This window comes from Epinephelus fuscoguttatus, linkage group LG3 (genome assembly GCF_011397635.1).
Source record: "Epinephelus fuscoguttatus linkage group LG3, E.fuscoguttatus.final_Chr_v1".
NCBI classification, from domain to species: Eukaryota; Metazoa; Chordata; class Actinopteri; order Perciformes; family Serranidae; genus Epinephelus; species Epinephelus fuscoguttatus.
This window is the reverse complement of record NC_064754.1, coordinates 41,231,832-41,253,110: the sequence shown is the minus strand read 5'-3', so window position 1 is coordinate 41,253,110 and position 21,279 is coordinate 41,231,832. Positions and strand designations below refer to the sequence as shown.

Sequence of the window (21,279 nt, the reverse complement as noted above, 5' to 3'; positions counted from 1 at the left end):
CATGAAAATGTTCTTTCAGTTGTAAAAGTTTTAAACCAACATGGACAAAAGGACCTTAGAGTTCTCTGAAGAAAACATTTTAACATCAACATTCCTGTGACAACTGGGCAAACTGAATCTCAAGAAGATTTTGTGATGTGATGGAAGCTCCAGATGTTTCATCAAAACCTAAAATGTTTATAAATAATGCTCTCAAACTACACAGCCTAAAGTAAACTCCACAACTTGTCCCCAAAGCCAGAACAAAACAGACAAGAATGTTTTTTTAGACCTCTTTATTATCTTAAGCAACTCTGTATACAATGGTGTTATTTAAAAAACATCTGACAACATATAACATATGATATAAAAGAAAAAGCATAAATAGAGAACATTTGACCTAAATCATTTCAGTCTTTAATTGATTACTGTCTTTTGGTTGTTGGCATAAAGAGCATCTTTGAAATTCAGTAACTGTGACTTTAACATCATACAAAACTGAAAGCTGCATAAAATCGATCCAAAATATACATTTGATATTGTTAAACCAATAGAAAATGACTTAACATTTATGTACATATGATTGGTTGTTTGTTCACTGATCCGGTTCATCAGTCTGCAAGTATGCAGAACAATCAGAGATCTTCTTCACTTGTTGGACATTCAGATTCTCACAGCACATGGGACACGTCGTTTCTGTTTCCAGCAACCTGGACACACAAACAGTTGTAAGAGTGACAAATATCAAGAGAAATGACTCACCAGTGCTTATACTGGAATAGTTTGACATTTTTGGGAATATACTTGTTGGCTTTCTGGCAGAGATGTAGATTAGAAGATCGATGCAACTCATGTCTGTAAATCAGCCAGGAGATCTTAGCTTAGCATAAAGACTGGAAACAAGGACACAGTTAGCCTGGTGCCAGCCAAAGGTAACAAAATGTGCCTACCAGCATGTCTGAATAACACATTACATTTTGTCTGCTTTATCCAAACAAAACCGGAAGTATAAAAACATCAAGCTGTGATTTTTACAGGGAGTCAAGAGCAGTAGCTAAACCTCTTATGTCCTTATTTGGACAGTTAAAGAAAGGGATAAATGCTGATGCATCACTTACAGAATGAACTGTGAATAGAGCGCAGGAAATTCACAATGAGGACACACAGACCAGTCTTCTTTCAGCATGTGACGACCCTGAGAAAATCACAAGGGCACAGAGATCAAATGATAAAGATACAAGTACAGGGGAAGCTATGTAGTTCAGTGTGTGTATGAATAAGTCAGTGATTCTCTGTTTGTACCGTGGCAATGCAGTAGGGCAGGTTGTTCTTGCAGGAGATGCACAGCAGTTCGTCCTGTGCCAACTGAAAGCCACAGAAGGGACACGGAGTAGTTTCCTCCTCCAGCTCTGATGTATCGGGACGTCTGTGGTGAATTAAAGACAAGTATTTAAATGCAGCATAGGGTAGTGCAGCAGGGGTCGAACAGATGAGGTGGGGTATGTGTGAAAAGGATGGAGGTCAGGAGAGGGAGTATGACCAAGAAAACAGGAGGTGTGGACATTCTCGTTGCTCACCGAACCATAGCCTCGATCTTCTTCCTGTACTTTGGGTCAATCTCATTTCGGTACTCTTGTCTCATCAACATGGCAGCAAAGCTGAAGGCTGAGTTCTTCAATCCGGCACGGTGACATTCGATAACTGCTGACGTCAGAATGGGAACAACATCTACATACACAAACACACAAACATGTACTGATGATACATCTGATGGACAGTTTTTTAAAATTCCAGTCACATTTCAGCTTCATTTAGATTTTTCTGTAATGTGAACTGGACAGTAGAAAATTCTGTGTGGACTCACGTGCAGGAAACTTGCTGATGTTGTTGCTGACACGAATGAGCATGCGTGCCCCTTTAAGGTGATCCCCCCTCTTTACGTGGATCTACATGATAACATAATTTACAAAGTCAGGAACACCATTCACTTCTATAATGTTAAGACTGAGAGGCTTTATCATGTAAGAGCATAGACTGTATAAAACAATGGATGTAACCACCCTGATGCCGTCTTGGGTTTTGGGAACTTGAGGTGACCGTATTTGGACGAGAGGGTGAAGATAACCCTAATGCTAGCTGCTGGGTTGGTTAGCATGGTGCACACTAGCAAAAAAACAGGCTTAAAACTATTCGAACAAAATGTATTGACAGGAAAAACCGAACATCCTTACCTATATATCCTTTTTTTTTTTAACAGGACTTTTTTGGGGGAACCAAAACGTTAGTTAACTTTCATGAACTGAAAACTGAAAAAAATAAAAATAAAAGCTGAAATAGTGACAGCTATGGCTACGCCTATAGTCTGTGAATCTGGGGTTCTACCACAGTTACATTACCTAACCAACATTGTTGCCATGGATGGCAACTTGTGAATGGATGGCACCCACCTGTCACTCAAAACGGCCACCCTTTCATTATGCACAACATTAACCCTTAATAACATTTAAACGAGCGAGTTATATAAAAATTCACCCCCCCCCCCTTCAGTTGTCATGAATAACGAAATTAGCTAGAGACTGAAAATATTTTTTTGTACCAGGCTGTAAACATAATTAATTCTGCTGTAAAGTTGGGCATTTTAACATGGGGATCTATGGGGATTGACACACTCTCGGAGCCAACCTCAAGTGGCCATTAGAGGATCTGCAGTTTCTGGCACCTCTGCATTGGCTTCATTTTTTTTAGCCCCAGATGTTGCTGCTTGTGTAAGAGAGTAAATCTTTAACAGATTTCAGATAAAATGCCTGCCAAAAAACTATTAATAAACATTCTGAACTGACCATGAATAAAATAATTCACCATGACAACAGAGAAAAACCTGAGCTAACTGACTGCACATGTTTACTGACTTTGACCAGAAGGTAGGAGTGGAGGATCATCAGATTTGTGGCCATCTCAGCAGGAATTTTAATCTTCTGGGCCTGCAGCTCTGTGTACATGCTGAACAGGACATCATGGGCGTTACGGTAGTTTCCTGTGGGAGAAACATGCAAAATATAACAAAAAAATGAGAGAGGGCAGAAACGTGATAAACATAAATGTATGAGTATGGTTGTATATTGTGTTGAGGTTGTTGTAACTGGTACACAGTGTTTGTGTGAATACGTTAGTACCTGCACACTGCTCTTCTCTGGCAATGATGATGGCGGTGCGAGCAGCCTCCCTGTACTGCTGCAGCGCCATATACAGACGGAACAGGTACTTGGCATCCTGGGAGGAAGAAAGAAAGGTCAACTATTGGTCATTAGTGTCACTCTCACTGTCACTCAGGCTTAGATTTACATCCATGAAATCAAAGGATGAAACAGTACTGCAGCGGTCATTCATTTTGCATTATATTCATTGTGTAATATGCATCTGATGGTGATGAGGTTTACTTTCAACTGCAGTTCAAACAATTACAGTGTCTGTGTGCAAAAACATAAATCCACCAGGCGACACTTTGCAACAGACAAGGAGAAGGAGAAACAGTGAGAGGGAGAATGAGTGATGACTACACTGAAGACAAAGGTATCCAAATGATGCCATGCTGGATGAGTCACAAACAAAATCATGTTGGTAGAAAACTCACATCCACTGAGACAAAGGCAAGAGAGATGGCTGCAGTGTATCTATTACCTTGGGCATACCATCACTCTCTCCCATCAGGTAATCTATCAGCTGATTGGTCAGAGAACTGTCCTTGGCCTGACCCACCTGAGACACACACACATACACACAACCACATAACCACACATCAAAATCACTTAACTGAGTGGTCACATCATATTGTATAATAATACATTCTGTTTTACACACACAGCTCTCACCGTCTCTATAGCCATCTCAACAGCCAGGTTGTCATCAGTGTTGGGACACTTCAGGAAGTGCCTCAGGGCCTGAGGGATAGAAAGAAGAGACTGATTGGTTGACCTGGTGGATGAGTCAATAACTGCTAGAACATAGAGATTATTGTTAAAACATTTTATTGATTGAGTAAATAAGAAAGGAATAATAAGAGAACAGTCTTACTCTGCTGTACTGCCCACACTTCTGAAAGAACTTGCCAGCCTGCAGGTGTTTCTTCTCTCCCTCAAAGTAGAGCGCAATGCTCTGGTAGTCCTCCTGCGTCGCCTCAGGACCTGATAAACACACCGCACAGTCATGCAATTAATTTACAGACCATTTCACTGAAACTGCAGTGCTAGAAAACAGCCTGGCAAATGCTGCAGTCAGACCCATTTTACGACAAACTGGAAAACTGTTCACATGGTCTATATAAACACACAGACTGACCGATGATGTCTGCGTAGACCTCCATTTGTCCATGCTGTTGTGCCAGTTGGAAAGCTTCATCATTGCACTGTGACAGCACCAGGAAGTGGATGGCTGAGCTGTAGTCATTCAGCCCCAGAAAGAACCTGAAACACACACAAACACACTGTACTATACCATGACTATTTTATGACAGACTTCCTTCTGAAATATTCAATGGCATACTGAGCGGGGACAACTATTGATAGGCAAATGGTTGTTTAAGGGTGTTGCTACATCCATTTATAGCGACATGTCGGAGCAGAATCGAGGCTTGTGCATGTACACTCAGCTCCACAATGACTGAGACATGCAAAACAAAAACAGGCATGTATATGCACAGTTCTGTCTTTGTGCATACACACAGTATTAGTTGTGAATTCAGACAAAATTTTAAACATCTGGCCCATAGCAAGTTGGCCATTTTGCCATTCCCCTGGACTTTTGGTCTTACAAAAACAAAGAATTTGAAGCACATTGGGAAATAATCTTGAGATGATTCTGTCGTGGAAATAAACGGTAGTCACTTAACACTAAAAACTGGTTTAAAAAAAAAAAAAAAAAAAAAAAGGGCATTCAGATTGAAGCAGACAGTTTTTTTTTTAGAGCCAAGTGCTGCAGCTGCTCTCCATCTACTGCAAGACCCAGTGCATGATGGGAAAGACCTGGCTGTTGCCTGATCAAAAAGCTGATTGGCTCTTAGCTTTGACCACAAACACCACGTTTTGTAGAAAATCCAAATTATCTGTGCAATTGCAGTTAATAACACTAGATTGTAGACTATATGTGTTATGTTTTAGATCTAACACAATGTAAGTATTCCTGTGACTTCCTGTATGCATTTTTTTTCTAGGATAGTGAAGGAATGACTCACCCTATTCTGAATTTGATTGGCGGTTAGGTTAAGGCAAGAGGAGTGACATTGGTTCGGCTAAGAATGTCAGGATGAGCAAGTTAGAGGCAGAATAAAGCAGAGTAGGGTAGGTCATGCCTTCCTTCCTCCTCAGAAAAAAAATTGCTTCTTGTATATTATATGAAGGCTGCTGGAAACTGTCTGACTGGACTGCACCTTTTTTCATCGTCCCCTATTGCTTCCTCCTGATCTGATTAAATTTTTAGGCGAGGCCTACTGTGTCAATGTGTTGGTAACATGGTAGACAATACAAAAAGAAATGGTAATGTGCGGTATGTAAAAAAAAAAAAAAAAGTATTAGCACATTATTTAATATTAACAGAGCCAAAGATCAGATTAGATGTACAGGATGTATGTGTAAAACATCTTGCAAAGCATCCTATTTCATTTGACCACAATCAGTGGAAGCATAATCACCTTACCTGGAGGCCAACAGACTAAATAAAACCTGAGTTTAGTAATAATAAAATAATAATAAAAACAAAAAGATTTTAAGTTTATGAATTATAAAAACAAATTTTATCAGTACTACTGTACCTCTGCCGAGACAATAAGTTATGGGCTACATTTAGGGGATGTCAATGGAAAAGCCCCTCAAGCAAAATACAAAATTATTTGGCTGTGGTTGTCTGTCCTACCTGGCGACCATCTTTGCTCCGTCGATGCTCTGCGTCTCCCTGACGATGCGAACAGCCTCCTCAGGGTTGTTAAGGTGGTCCAGCAGCACGCGTATCACGTTGTCCCAGTCTTTCGCACTCTCATAGGCCCGTGCAGCGTCCTTATACCTGGTGCACACAGTACACGTTACATTTGCTTCTTCTTCATGACATCATTATCTCCAGTGCGACAGACATTAATACTAAGAACCTACTTGCCGTCCGCCTCCTTTGCCTTGGCGTACTGCAGGTGGATCTTTGGAGAGGAGACGTGTGGGAGCAGCTCTCCAACCTTTGTCCTGAATGTGGAGTAACATTAAGTGCAGTCATATAAAGGAAGAGAGAAACTTGCAGGCCTGAGTGTGTTGGTGTGTGCTGGTGTTTGTCTCACCAGTTCTTGCAACGAATGTAGACCGACGCAGCCTTGTCATAATACTGTCCTTTCTCATAGAGCTGAGCAGCTTCAGAGAATTGCTGTAAGAGAGAGAAGAAAACCACAGAAGAAGATATAAACAAAGAGACATTCAGAAAACATTATCTGATGCTCAGATACTTGCAACACAGCTGTGGAAACACACACTATAAAAAACATACACACATCAGATCACTGTAGTCTACCACTAACCAACAATATGGTGATTTCAACAAAACATACAGTTTACAAGAAGAGAGAGAAAGGGCTGACTCTCTACCTTCATGCTCTCCAGTATGGCTCCACACTCCTTCTTTAGGACTCTGCTTGGGTGCTGAATCGCCTGAGCAGCTCCTCTCCTGATGTCACCCATCCTGATGGACATCCTGGCTACGCCGGCTTTACACGCCTCATCATGCTCCTGGAACTGCACAACAAGAAGGAAACAGAGGGAGGTGAGGGCAGGGGAAAGATGAGACTTAAAATGATTTCATTACAATCACCTTTACTCAGACTGGAACCTTAAATGCATTAAAACCACCGATCCTGAAAGGAGAATATGTATTAGATCTAAGCCTGACATACAGTAAATCTACCTCCTGCTAAGTTTTCTTTGAAAAAAAAAGTGGCAGAGGGCAGCAGCAGATATGACTCTGATATGAGCATCACACCTTAGACACGGACTGGACATGCCATTGATTATTAAAGAAAATAATAGACGAAATAGATTTTTATGGATAAAAAGAAATGATATATCATCAGTGGTGTAGCAACAACCACCTATCCTTCAGCAACTTGGTATCCTCACAACATTTATTAATACTGAACCACATCAGCACAAATAATTGTATTTGGATGCAGGCTACCATCTTTTTTTTGGTATGTTAACACTGCAGGAAGTTGAGATCAGATATATTTCACTTACTTTATTATTGTTGGTCATGCCTTTTTCATAGTGTGCGAGAGCGTTCACATAGTCTCCACTACAGAGAGAGAGAGAGCTTTAGAAACAGTGTAGACAGATCAAGTCTACTAAATGGAGTGTGAGTGTGTGTGTGTGTGTGTGTGTGTGTGTGTGTGTGTGTGTGTACTTACATAAACTCCAGATGGACAGCGTATTCTTTGGAAATAAAGGGAATTTGGTCTTCTGCTAAGCTCTTGGCTAACATAAGAGCACTGTCCCAATGCAACAGGTCTCTCCTCATCTAAAACACACACACACACACACACACACACACTGACAGCTGAGGACAGTGGTATGAATGAAAGCCTGTATCAACAATCTTTAGCTTCACAGTTACGTGTTACACTTAAAGGGCCACTGTGTAAAATGGGTTGAAAACCGTTGATAACAGTGACATCAGTGGTCAAATTCTAGATTGCAGGGCTCACTCGCTCACCCCTCCCGTCGGGTAAATGACAGTGGCCTCGTAGGGACAAAAAGCCTTGCGCAGACACGAGTTTTTCAGGAGTAGGTCTATCTAGCAACGAGGTGAATGTTTATTTAGAAATCTAAGCCATGTTACGATATTGTAATGAATCACTCACGAGCAGGAGACCAGAGGAGCATTCGGGAAAAAGGCCAGTTTATTTGAGCACTCCAGAAACTCTGGTAACACTCCAGGGGGTAAAAGACCCTGTCCCAAACTCTGACTCCTCTAGCGTAACAGACACACTTCATACACACATACTTGTTTACCATACCAAGCGGGCACCCCCTCCCCTCTCTGTTCCACCAATCTCCAGCCCGCACACTGACTAACAGCGTAGCCGGTAAACAGAGCTCAGCTGTTTATTTAGCCTAGCGATATCTCCGGACTAAAGTAGCTGCAATGGACGACTTTGAATGCGATTTTGAAGAGTTTCTTGTAGCGGACACAGACCCAGAGCCATACCTGTTTGAGCCGGAGCATACAGATGAGGAACTCCATGTGTTTGATGCTGAGCGGGCGAGAAGAGAGGCTGAATGCACAGAATGGGATTCGGTGCTACTGCTACCATCGTTGGGGAGATATATCATCAGGAGGAAAAGCGCCGCAGAGAGTGCATCACAAGGAGTGAAGTTACGTCTTCTTTTCCTCGCAGATGACGGTTCGGGTTCATTCTCTCCTGTTGCGTGGTAAGTGTGGTCCATTCGCAAACTTTATAACTAAAAAAACTTTTCACTGTTCTCTATCGACGAACTACTAACACTCTCTGCTGTTTGCCCCTCCTTCTTCCTTCCTTCCGCTGTCTTCGTTGGTTTATTTATACACGCGAAACGCGTTCTCTGGCTGGCTGGATTGTCCACTCGGGCTGCCGTACATACATGGCGGCGCAAGATGGCGACCTCTCTAAAGCAAGGCCCTTGCTATATATATATATATATATATAAAAGCATAATTATAAGGCTACGAAAACCAAACAAATTTTATTTTATAGTGATTATACACTTGTATAAACTTATTAATGGGTAAAATATTCAGATTCAGATTTGACAATAAACCATGCCAAATATTACACACTGGCCCTTTAATGACAACAGCTTATGCAGAATGGTTGGAAATTAATGTTAAAAGACACAAGCAATCAGCCTTGGTCTCTTGAGCCCAGATTAGACCAAAGATTTGCGACAAGACAAGTTAAAACAGGCAACTACTTGCAATGTGCTCTTCTGCAATGTTCTACAAATCTGCTGTGCAACTAGATAAGACTCTATGCAACAACTCTCTGTATTTCTGTTCTGATTTTCAGCTTTTCAGGCTTATTTTGTGGCTGAATAGAATTTGTAGCTTCTTAAAGTTTGAATGAGGATAGTGATAGTGAGATACTGGCTACAGTTGCAATTGTAATAGTGATTAAATGTTGAAAAATATAAACGAAACAAGCATCAGATGGACTGTATTTATAATAAATACGCCACAATAATATAAATAACCAGCACCAATTAATCAGACAATGAGAATGTGTGTGTGTGTGTGTGTGAGGTTGAATAAGCACATACAGCGAGCAGCAGCAGTGGCCCACCGTCCGAAACCTGCACACCGTGAGGACAGAAGCAGAGGGCTCGGCGGGGACAAAGCACTTACCACAGCAAGCGAACATGCTGTCTGTGGTCATTTTGACATGACCGGCAGACTTCACTATAAGCCGACTGGCAGTAGAAACAGGTAACATGCTTAACGTTCTAATCTCTGCTGGCGATTTGACCAGCTGAGTTGCAGGTGACACCATCAGCCGGCTTGAACCGAGCTCAGGCTGGCCAGTTCACACTGCTGCAACATTTATCTGCAATGTTGTAAAACGGTTTCACCTTGTCACAAATCATTGGTCTGAACTGGGCTTTACACACATACATGAACATACAGACTGTTTACTCTTAAATTGTGTGTATGTTTTTACCTCCAGGGCAGCGATTGGGCAGCCTGAGGACAGATACAGGTCCTGGGCCAAGTTGTATTCACCTAGAAACATGGCCAAATGTCCTGCCCTTAAATTCATGTCATCTGTACCCTGGACAGAGGGAGACAGAAACAGAGAGAGAGAGAGACAGATAGACAGGAATGATGGTGGTATCAGAATCCTTAGACAGAAACAGTGTGTTACTGAGAGGGTGTGACATATGAGCCATTTGTGTCTGAGTTGTACCTGGATACCCTGCAGTGACAGGACCATGCCCACATTGCCGCTCATGCGATAGACCTGTATGGCCAGCTCAACCTCCATGTGGACCAGACAGGCTTTTCCTACCTCTTCCCAGTCTGTGTTACTGCCTGCAGACTTACACAGACCCCAGGCTTCTTGGAACCTGGACAGGATAAACACACACACTCTTTCTTTTGTATGAAGTGAAAACCACCACACTGTGGTTGTGGTTAAAGGTGTTGTGTGAACACCCCGTTAAAGGGTTTTTTTTGGGGAGTTTTTCCTTATCCGCTGCGAGGGTCATAAGGACAGAGGGATGTCGTATGCTGTAAAGCCCTGTGAGGCAAATTGTGATTTGTGATATTGGGCTGTATAAATAAAATTGATTGATTGAATTGAAAGGAACTGAGGATGACACATAAAACTCTTCTGTACAGTATTAAAACCACTGACGATGTATAAAGACGGACGACACGCCTCGACTCCTCCCACTGTACAAGAATGAAGCCAAAACATCCCGGATAATCACAACACAAACACATATACAGTACAGGCCAAAAGTTTGGACACACCTTCTCATTCAATGCGTTTTCTTTATTTTCATGACTATTTACATTGTAGATTCTCACTGAAGGCATCAAAACTATGAATGAACACATGTGGAGTTATGTGCTTAACAAAAAAAGGTGAAATAACTGAAAACATGTTTTATATTCTAGTTTCTTCAAAATAGCCACCCTTTGCTCTGATTACTGCTTTGCACACTCTTGGCATTCTCTCCATGAGCTTCAAGAGGTAGTCACCTGAAATGGTTTCCACTTCACAGGTGTGCCTTATCAGGGTTAATTAGTGGAATTTCTTGCTTTATCAATGGGGTTGGGACCATCAGTTGTGTTGTGCAGAAGTCAGGTTAATACACAGCCGACAGCCCTATTGGACAACTGTTAAAATTCATATTATGGCAAGAACCAATCAGCTAACTAAAGAAAAACGAGTGGCCATCATTACTTTAAGAAATGAAGGTCAGTCAGTCCGGAAAATTGCAAAACTTTAAATGTGTCCCCAAGTGGAGTCGCAAAAACCATCAAGCGCTACAACGAAACTGGCACACATGAGGACCGACCCAGGAAAGGAAGACCAAGAGTCACCTCTGCTTCTGAGGATAAGTTCATCCGAGTCACCAGCCTCAGAAATCGCAAGTTAACAGCAGCTCAGATCAGAGACCAGATGAATGCCACACAGAGTTTTGGCAGCAGACCCATCTCTAGAACAACTGTTAAGAGGAGACTGCGCGAATCAGGCCTTCATGGTCAAATAGCTGCTAGGAAACCACTGCTAAGGAGAGGCAACAAGCAGAAGAGATTTGTTTGGGCCAAGAAACACAAGGAATGGACATTAGACCAGTGGAAATCTGTGCTTTGGTCTGATGAGTCCAAATTTGAGATCTTTGGTTCCAACCGCCGTGTCTTCGTGAGACGCAGAAAAGGTGAACGGATGGATTCCACATGCCTGGTTCCCACTGTGAAGCATGGAGGAGGAGGTGTGATGGTGTGGGGGTGTTTTGCTGGTGACACTGTTGGGGATTTATTCAAAATTGAAGGCACACTGAACCAGCATGGCTACCACAGCATCCTGCAGCGACATGCCATCCCATCCGGTTTGCTTTAGTTGACGATCATTTATTTTTCAACAGGACAATGACCCCAAACACACCTCCAGGCTGTGTAAGGGCTATTTGACCAAGAAGGAGAGTGATGGAGTGCTGCGGCAGATGACCTGGCCTCCACAGTCACCGGACCTGAACCCAATCGAGATGGTTTGGGGTGAGCTGAACCACAGAGTGAAGGCAAAGGGGCCAACAAGTGCTAAACACCTCTGGGAACTCCTTCAAGACTGTTGGAAACCATTTCAGGTGACTACCTCTTGAAGCTCATGGAGAGAATGCCAAGAGTGTGCAAAGCAGTAATCAGAGCAAAGGGTGGCTATTTTGAAGAAACTAGAATATAAAACATGTTTTCAGTTATTTCACCTTTTTTGTTAAGTACATAACTCCACATGTGTTCATTCATAGTTTTGATGCCTTCAGTGAGAATCTACAATGTAAATAGTCATGAAAATAAAGAAAACGCATTGAATGAGAAGGTGTGTCCAAACTTTTGGCCTGTACTGTATGTGGTGTATATTGTAAAATTAGTTTTTGTATTTTATAAAAATCTGTAAGTAAATCTGAACATTTCGGAACATTATGTTTCTGAATTATTCTCATAGTTAATTTAAAAAAAAATGTTTCCCTGTTACATTCTGTATTGTGACATAGTATATTAAAGAAGAATATTAATCAGCTTCTATCTATCATAAGAACAATTATAAATATTGCACCTATGTCCATATGCAATGTCAGTGTACCCATGTGTACCCAGAACAGCAGCCACAGGTTGGACTGACTATAGGTACTTACAATTAAATGTATTTCCACCTAACAAATACATGAAGGATAACACAGATATATGACTTTAAAACTTCATCAGTATCTCCAGCATGGCTGACCTCTTGAGCATCAGTGCCTGGGTGAGCTGCTTGCTGAGCTCTGGCGATGTGTCTGTCGTCGAGCCAGTTGAGCTCTTGAGGAAGGAGTGTGTGCTCAGGGCCACGTCACTGGTCTTGCCACTTGTTGTCTGACATGTCAGCTCCCCATTGTACAGGAGCAAAGGCTTCTGGGAAAAGAGGAGTGGGGTGCTCCCCACCAACACTACCCGGGGACCTGGGCAGACAGATTGAGAGAGAAATTTAAAATAACTTTTCTTGTTAACTCTCGGGTAAATTTACATCACAGGGTAACAGGAGTATTTAAGGAGTACTAGAACTTTGATTTTTTTCAGGATGCCCTGTTAGATCATTTGATTTGCATATTAAAATATATAATGTGACACTCACTGCAAGTCCCTCTGAATAAGACAGCAGGAAAGAGAAACATCAAGGACCAGTGCTCCCTTGTTCAACATTTTAGAGGTAAACATCAGAGAGGTTAAAGTGTGCGTGTGTGTTTGATGGCATGGCATCACCCTACCATATATGGTGGTTTTGTGCAGGGCATAGGTATAGACCTTGTCATCATCGTAAGCCACAAACACTCCTCTGTCAGCATGCCAGTTGTCCCACAGCACTCCTGTGATGGTGGGAGAGAAGTTGGGGAGCTCAAAGCAGGAGTCTGTCACCTGGATTGAACAAACACAAACACATTTAGACTACTGTTAATCCAAATCTGTTATTCAGTATTAAATCATACTGCTATTTCCTTGTAAAGCACTTTGTAATCTGTAGATTTGATAAGTGTTGTACAAAACTTTATTATTGTATATAAAGTATGTACTGTAACTCACTCTACATGACAAGGCCACAAATGTACTACAAATGCTTATAAAGAAGAGAGGGTCAAGGAAAAAGTAAGACATTGTAAAAGTCAAGAAAGGGAGCCAAAGAACCACTATATAATAATGAAATTACCAGTAGCTTGTCTTACCATGATATTTCATCCCTGTGTATGTAATAACTAGGTTTATTCGGGGTGCAAACACCACCAGCGCCCACTACACTGTGTGTTTAGCTGTATACATGTATAGATGTATCAAGTAGTGTATGTACATTTGCAGTGGAGAGCAGGAAACCACTGTTCTTGTCGTCGATGAAAATCAGTCGTGTGCCGTTTAGGTCGGGGAACACTTTCCTCACACCAACTGAGTGGCTGTAGCTGCTCAGAGTCTCCCAGTCCTCCACCAAAACACACACCACATTACCTGACTGACAAACAGATAGGCAGAGAGATGATAACATCCGTTAGAAAACAGAGAGACAGGGATAAAGGGGAAGGAAATTGGAACACATTAATTTACTGAAAACTGACTTCAGGGGATGCTTACATTCATATGGCTACAGAAAGCGTCTTAACAAAATGTAACAGCCTAAATAGTGTCCTCCTGTTATGTCCTGCTAGAACGTAGTGGACTGACTGAGGTGAGGATGTGCTGAGCCTTACATCAGTGCCATAGTAGAGGAAGTCAGTGGTGAGTGCATGGCAAAGGATCCGACCTTTTGTGTCATCATCTGGAAACAACTTCATCTGTTTCCTTTCCTCCTGGTCTTTGCCTTCAATCTAAACACACACACAGATGTGTAGTTTGTATGGTGTAGTGCAGTGAATCCTGCGCAGTAATCATTCATTGGTCAATAAAAATAAAAACAAAGCACTGACTCACCATGTGTAGCTGCACTTTTCCTTCAAACAGCGCTGCTGCATAGTCTGAGTTAAGGCACATGCTGGCTATCGTCCCCAAATACTCAATGTCCTTCAACTTATTAAAACCTGAGAAACAAACATAACTCTTTAGTGAGACTTACTGATTCACCCATATATAATTAAACAACATAACATGGTTTTCATGGTTATACATTACACACACCAGGTTTTTGATCTACCAAGGCGTAGAACCAGGCTCTGTTGTTCATTCCCACAGCAACATGGTATGGCCCCATCGCAATGAAAGTAGGCTCTACTTCCACTTCTATGGCCACTGGACTCTCCTGAAAAACACAGAGCATCAAAAAGGGATTGAGAGGGGTTCACCCTCAGCTGTTTTTTGGATTTGTTTGTCTGTTTAAAAATTAAATATGTTTGAATAAATTAAATTAAATATGTTGTCGTTTTTAACAACCCAGTCGGCAGAAGAAAACGTTGGCATTTCTGCAAACCATAAATATACATGTGTACATTTCATATCAACATTTCTAAAGTGACATAGTATATCAGCTGACTTGGTGGAGGAGATGGTGGATGGCTTGACACCTCACTTTTTTTTCAAGTAGCTTTTTATTCACAAAACGGGTGTTTTTTAGCAACCCGTTGCTGGTTTTCCACCGGGGATAGTGTCACAAAAAACATTCACTTTTTTTTTTTTTTTTTTTAACAAGACACAGCTGCATTTCCAGCCAGGGTAGTGCTACGAAAAGTGTGTATTTTAAGCCAAACATGATCTATTCCTAACCATAACCAAGTGGTTTTTGTACCTAAACCCAACCACACATTAATTGCTTTTCCTGTTAGGGGTCGCAGGGGGCTGGAGCCTATCCCAGCTGACACCCTGGACAGGTCACCAGACTATCACAGGGCTGACACATAGAGACAGACAACCAGTCACACTCACATTCACACCTACGGACAACTTAGAGTCACCAGTTAACCTAACCTGCATGTCTATGGACTGTGGGAGGAAGCTGGAGTACCCAGAGAAAACCCATGCTGACACAGGGAGAACATGCAAACTCCACACAGAAGGGCTCCCACAACCTGGAGTTCACACCCCCCCCCCCACCTTGGATTCGAACCAGGAACCCTCTTGCTATAAGGCAACAATAATAATAGTGTTTACATTGTAGTGTGTGTGTGTGTGTGTGTGTGTGTGTGTGTGTGTGTGTCTGTCCTTACCCCCTCCACCTGGTTGGATACAGTGACCTCCAGCAGGGAGGTGAGGTAGGCCAGCCGGGTACCATAGCTGTCACCCAGGATGGGCAGCTTGGTCAGAAAAACATGGAGCGTGCCCCTCTGTGTGGAGACGGCCAACAGCTGGCCATCTTCTGTCCAGTTCAGCTGGTCCAGACCTGGAGGAGGAGAATGAGGAGCAGATGAAGGAAAAGTGGGTGGTGTATTCAAAAAGGCCTTTTGAGAGTATGGCTGAAAAACAGGACAGTCTCACCTTTAGTCTCATCATCCAGCTCAACTACATTGCTGATATCTTTGAGCTCAGACAACTCATGGATCTTTATGCTGCAACAACAAACAGGAGGCTTTAGTTTTTTCACTTAGATAAAACAACAGGATTGGCTGTGCTGTTTCTTTTGAAAGCATGCATGTACCAGTTGTCCCCACAGGATGCAGCCTTGTTCAGTGCTGGCGAGATGGCCACACAGTTGAGACTATCTTTATGGTTGCGAGCCTGATAGAGCTCATGGCCGATCTCCCTGATGTGAGTGGAAATAATCACAAAGTATCCATGGGAGAAGCCAATCAGAATATACCCATCACCATACCTTGAGGAACACAGAGGAAGAGAACTCACTTTAGTACAAGTATCTCAGTGTCATGATTCAGTGCTACTGTTTTGTTAGTGTGTAATCTTGTGCAGTACCAGCGGTAGGACACAATGTTCCCATAGTGGCGCTGGAAGGTCAGTTCTATCCGGTTATCAGGATCGTTGATATTGAAGAGCATCAGTATCTTCTTGTCCACAGACACACTCACCTAAAGGTCAGTATTTGCAGGAACGTGAACATATGCAATTAAGTGGATTTCAAACATTTACCTCATTTATGTAAACCATAAATTTGTGTAAAAATTTAACAGGTTTTCAGAATGAAAGTATGCAGCCAATGGCGAATGTTTAGGCCTGGTATGACAAAAATAAACACTTAAACTCAAGACACGAAAATGTGAGTGTTGTAATAAATGTGTGATGTAAAAATTACATGGATACATGTTAGTTAGTGGGAAAACTGCAGAACGCCACCACCACACAAACTTACAGTGCTCTCTCCTTGCCCAGACCTTTCATCCGTCTTCATCACTGAAAAATTAATCTCAGCAGGCTCACCACGAAGTGCTGTCTGGAAAAGAACAGAAAGATAAACTAGGTCCATTTTTTAAATTTCCTTTTTATCTATTTTAGGTCCTATTTTGTTTCTACATTATATGCTTCCATTAGGATGCATTATCAGTCATTTTAATGAAGTATCCTACCACTGTTAGGCTGATGACACCCAAATTTTCCTGTCCTTAAACCAGATAGTTAGCTGTCTGAGCAGTTTGATGGAGTGCTTCACTGCTATTAAGAAATGGATGACTTGTCATTTTCTGCAGCTAAACTCAGACAAGACAGAAGTAATAATCTTTGGCCGATCACCTAGCAAGGAAATTACAACCCTTCATTGGTCCTCTGACAACAAATATAAAATCTACAGCAGGAAATTTAGGCATCACTTTTGATTCTCAATTGAAGTTTGAACCACGTGTCAATAATCTCATTAAATCCTGCTACTTCCACCTAAGAAATATTATCAAAAATCTAATCAGCTGTCTTTTCCTGACCTAGACAAGCTTATTCATTCTTTTGTATTCTCGCGCCTCGACTACTGTAATGCACTGTTTACATGCCTCAGTAAATCTTCAGTAGCACGGCTTCAACTATTACTGAATCCTGCAGCTCGTATTTTGACTGGGACAAATCGTAGGTCACACATCACCCCAATCTCGCTTCCCTCCACTGGTTGCCTGTTAACTTCAGAATTTGTTTTAAGATTATTTTAATAACTTTTAAAGCTCAACATGGTTTAGTGCTGAGTTATATAACTGAGCTTCTGATTACCTATGCTCCAAGTCGTGACCTGAGATCCTCAAGCCTACCCTCACTAGTCGTCTCCAGATCAAGATTGGTAACTAAAGGTGACTGGGCTTTTGCCATCAAGGCCCCGAGGCTCTGGATTGTCTGTCTGAGGAGATTAGGCTGGCTAGCACATTACCCGTTTTTAAATCATTGCTTAAAACATATTCTTATAGGAAAGCTTTCCCTTTAAATGCCTGATTTGTACTTTTGTGATTTGTAACTTTTGTGTTTTATTTCATTTTGTTCTATTTCTAGTTCTGTTTCTTCTGTAGACACTATTTTATCATGCTCTGTGCATATGCATTAATACCTCTTTTCCTCCAAATTAGCTCTGGTTCTTGAACCGGTTCCCTTCAGATTTCCTGGAACCTTCGTGCTAACTATTGAACCAGCCCGCAATTCCACCAGTTTTGAGCAGAACCATTGTAATCAAGGATGTGTCATCAATGGAGCAGTAGTAAAGTAAAAGTAAACAGTAGTAGCAAGATGGCAGATCACACCGATTACCTGTGAGCTTTTGTTCTGTTACTACAGATTTTTTTCTTTTATATGAAAAACAAGGATGGTCCAACTACTGATGATAATAAGAAATAGAAAACTACTGAGTGCATGACTCCACCCTCTCTTTCAAATCTGCAGAATATGACACACCAACCAATGTCATCATGGTTCGCACCTCAGGTCAAGGAAAACCTGCTTATTTTTTGGTTTCAGCTGGGAATCAACAACAACAACAACCATTTATTTTCCTGTGTGTGCCCAAGAAAAATGTGAGTTGTATTCACTTTGTTTATATTACACTGTCACTGGCATTAATAATTAGAAGCCCTGTCTTCAAACTGTATTCTGTTTGTTTCCATATCTTGGTTTCGCTCTTTTATTTTTAATGCTAATTTTTTTGTTGTGCCTTACAGTTATAGAACCACACAGGAAATGTGATGGATCTTTGGCATTTGACAGTTTAATTTTTCATTAGGCTCACTTCACACACATTATTATTTTGTATCTGCTTGGATCTGCATCTAGGTAAACAGTCTAAACTGCAGAACTGGAATCTGCATCTCTCTTTTCTCTACGCTCTCTCACCTGAGCTCAAAAATAGTGTCCTGATCCAACACCCTGAGGCAAGTGCTGACACACTCTATAATATACACACTCTCTTGCACACTACTGGTTGCTCAAAATATATGAGTGACCCAGAAACCTGAGCATAGGTATTGATGATGCAAACAGTGAAATGGCCATAATCTGATGTAAACTTTATAGTTTCATGACCATGTTGATGCTAACGTACAGCATTTGTGCTGCCTATGTATTTATACACTCATGTGTATGTGTGACTACCTGTCTGACAGTGTCCCCCTCATGATTGCTGATGCTCAGAGTGTTGTCGTCACTTCCAAGCGCCAGTAGATTCTGAGTACTCCAGCACCCACAGGTGATCTTCTTGGTGTGTTTACCTGGTGTGTTGGTGATGGGAGAGGAAGAGACAAACAAAACAAAAAAGTGACAAAAAACTTATGATACAATTAACAAGTAACTGTGCAGTTGTGTGTGTGTATTACCCAGGACAGGGATCTTGCGTGAGGTCTGCTGATTGTAAATCAACAAATTTCCTTTGACTGTCCCAACTGCTAACAGCGGGCCCGTCCTTGACCACAAGATGAAGGACATCTGATCCCTGTTAAAATAAATGCAAGCAGGAAACAAACCCAGAGTATTAGTATTAGGAGTGAGTATCAATAATTTCATCACTACTGTCTGTCTTTTTGAGCAACACAGGCTGAAATTATGAATGGCAACGCCAACTTCTTCTTCGTAAATGTGATGCATGGTTGTCATACCTCATGCCGCTATCTATTTGGGATGTTTTATTGACGCTGGCATCCCAGAGGTAGATGGAGCTGGATTTTGCAGCTATCACTGCCAAAATGTCCCCATCTTTATCCCAGTCCATCCCCACGCAGCGTCTAATGGGAGTGGGAGAAAAAAGAGAAAATGGACTGTAAAATTCTTTTCAATAGTGTTAGGTTATCACTTGAACCTTTTTGATTAGACAAAATCAGAGCCAAAAATTATGTTCTCCCACTTACCCCGTGAGGTTGAGTTCAGCCCACTTGTGTCCATGTCGATCAAATATTTTGACTGAGTTATCCTGTCTGCGTGAATAAAAATATCATGTACAGTTTAGTTATCAAGATGTAAATCTTGTATAAAGAGTAGCAGATTATTACACAGTTTTCTGTGGTTTTCACTCACCCTGCGACAGCGATATAATTACCAAGGGATTTCTGCCACTTATACAGAAGACTGGAACCAGCCCAGGCTTTGTCGGCGAGGACAAAAACACTCTATAGACACAAAGATTACTTTTTAAGTGTGTCTTATTTGGATAAAAACATACAAATACTTGAAATTAAAGAAGCGTTAATGATGTTACAGATACTTATAAGTTTCAAACTCAATAATAGTTTCCACTCATCCTAACCAAAAAGATACCTAATGTTAGCTGTGACTGAATACTGGACTCAGCTGCTCATGATCATGACCTTCAAAGGTTTTGAACACACTATTTCAGTGTTTTTGACAAACCAGAAGCAATGTTATACCAGATTTGGAAATGTAGGAAATGAAGGTGTAGGCACGAGTGAACGCATAAACGGAACTAACTGAAAATTACCTAATTCAAGTTTTGATGCCTCTTGGGTCACGCCACCAATTTTACACGTCAAATTAAATTTAGTAGTTATGAGGAGTGCTGTTCAGCAGGTGACGGCAGTTGTTTATCATCTTCTGTGGCTCAGGAGGAGCTTTGGCAAGAAAATTACTCAAGAGACATCATTGAGCTATCTGTGTTTGGGCTTGGAGATTAAACATTTTTTAACAGAAAGCCTGCATTACAAACTAGGGGCGTGGAGTTTGAAAGATGTGGGCAAGATCTGATGAAAGATTGAATTGTGTGAAGTAGGGTCTAGCATTTTTGGAGTCTAATCTATATCGCTGGAGTGCCCCTTTAACATACAGTTGGTCTGCTTGAGCTTTGTGTCCAAACCTTTTCCCACTTTCTTTAATGGCTACTAATAAGCCTTGGTGCTCAAAGATAACTCAAGTTTAAACAAATGTGTTTTGTTAAAAGCATAACTATAAAAGTGTATGTATAGAACATTTGCTGTCAGTGATAGCAGCACCTCCCACATATCTATGTTTTCTGCTGTTTTCAATGAAATACAGCGTTACAAACATATGATAATCCACTTGTCTTAAATCCATGTAATTTTAGGGTAATTTATGAACTGGAATTCATTAAACATATTTGACCAAAAACGCTAAAATATCATTTGTTTAAAACATTACACGGACAAATGACAGTCACCTCCCACAGCAAACATTATCTTAGTTGTGTGAATAATGTAGTCTTCCACTTCGACACACTGCTTGGATAACTCTGGCCGTTAGGAGCCGAACAACACATTACAATGCATGGTTTTAACTATCGTAGAGCTTACCATGACATTTCGAAAAACTGCCTTCAACAGTAGGTTACAGCTAGAAACGCAATTCGTTAGTTAACATTATCACAGCTGAAGCTAACATGGTAGCTGATAAGGCTAACAAACTTACGTTACCCAATGTAAAACGATAACATTAGCTTGGTTTCCAGGAGTTGCCTAACTGACGCTACTGTTAGCAAGTAACGTTAGCTAGGCTTGCTAGCTGGCTGAAGCCCGTTCATGTGATAAAACTCAACACTGAAAGCGTAAAACCAAAGGTAATGCTGCCATTTCAAATTAATTCGCTGGACACCAACCTTCATTTTGACGGTGTCTAATGATTTAAACTTTAAACAGATATTTTCTGTTCAAAGCATCTTCGACACAACTGTTGTATATATCCCACAATGCTTCACTCTAC

The 21,279-nt window shown here is 41.3% G+C and overlaps 1 protein-coding gene across 1 annotated transcript; it reads right to left on the bottom strand.

Annotated features, from left to right (window-relative positions):
• Nucleotides 1–277: 277 nt before the first annotated feature.
• On the bottom strand, nucleotides 278–21,279 carry wdr19 (WD repeat domain 19). The gene is made up of 36 exons (XM_049572653.1): nucleotides 21,176–21,279; nucleotides 19,627–19,718; nucleotides 19,461–19,526; nucleotides 19,212–19,337; nucleotides 18,933–19,048; nucleotides 18,712–18,827; nucleotides 16,511–16,591; nucleotides 16,117–16,229; nucleotides 15,845–16,018; nucleotides 15,685–15,755; nucleotides 15,417–15,589; nucleotides 14,395–14,515; nucleotides 14,191–14,297; nucleotides 13,971–14,087; nucleotides 13,580–13,735; nucleotides 13,005–13,152; nucleotides 12,485–12,698; nucleotides 9,941–10,100; nucleotides 9,695–9,805; nucleotides 7,409–7,518; nucleotides 7,239–7,296; nucleotides 6,594–6,740; nucleotides 6,293–6,375; nucleotides 6,117–6,200; nucleotides 5,884–6,030; nucleotides 4,315–4,439; nucleotides 4,051–4,160; nucleotides 3,849–3,917; nucleotides 3,658–3,735; nucleotides 3,153–3,249; nucleotides 2,889–3,013; nucleotides 1,844–1,925; nucleotides 1,557–1,707; nucleotides 1,282–1,405; nucleotides 1,098–1,174; nucleotides 278–689 (listed from the first exon to the last, which is right to left on the bottom strand). The coding sequence occupies exons 1-36, from the start codon at nucleotides 21,179–21,181 to the stop codon at nucleotides 575–577; spliced, it is 4,050 nt and encodes a 1,349-aa protein (XP_049428610.1). The 5' UTR covers nucleotides 21,182–21,279; the 3' UTR covers nucleotides 278–574.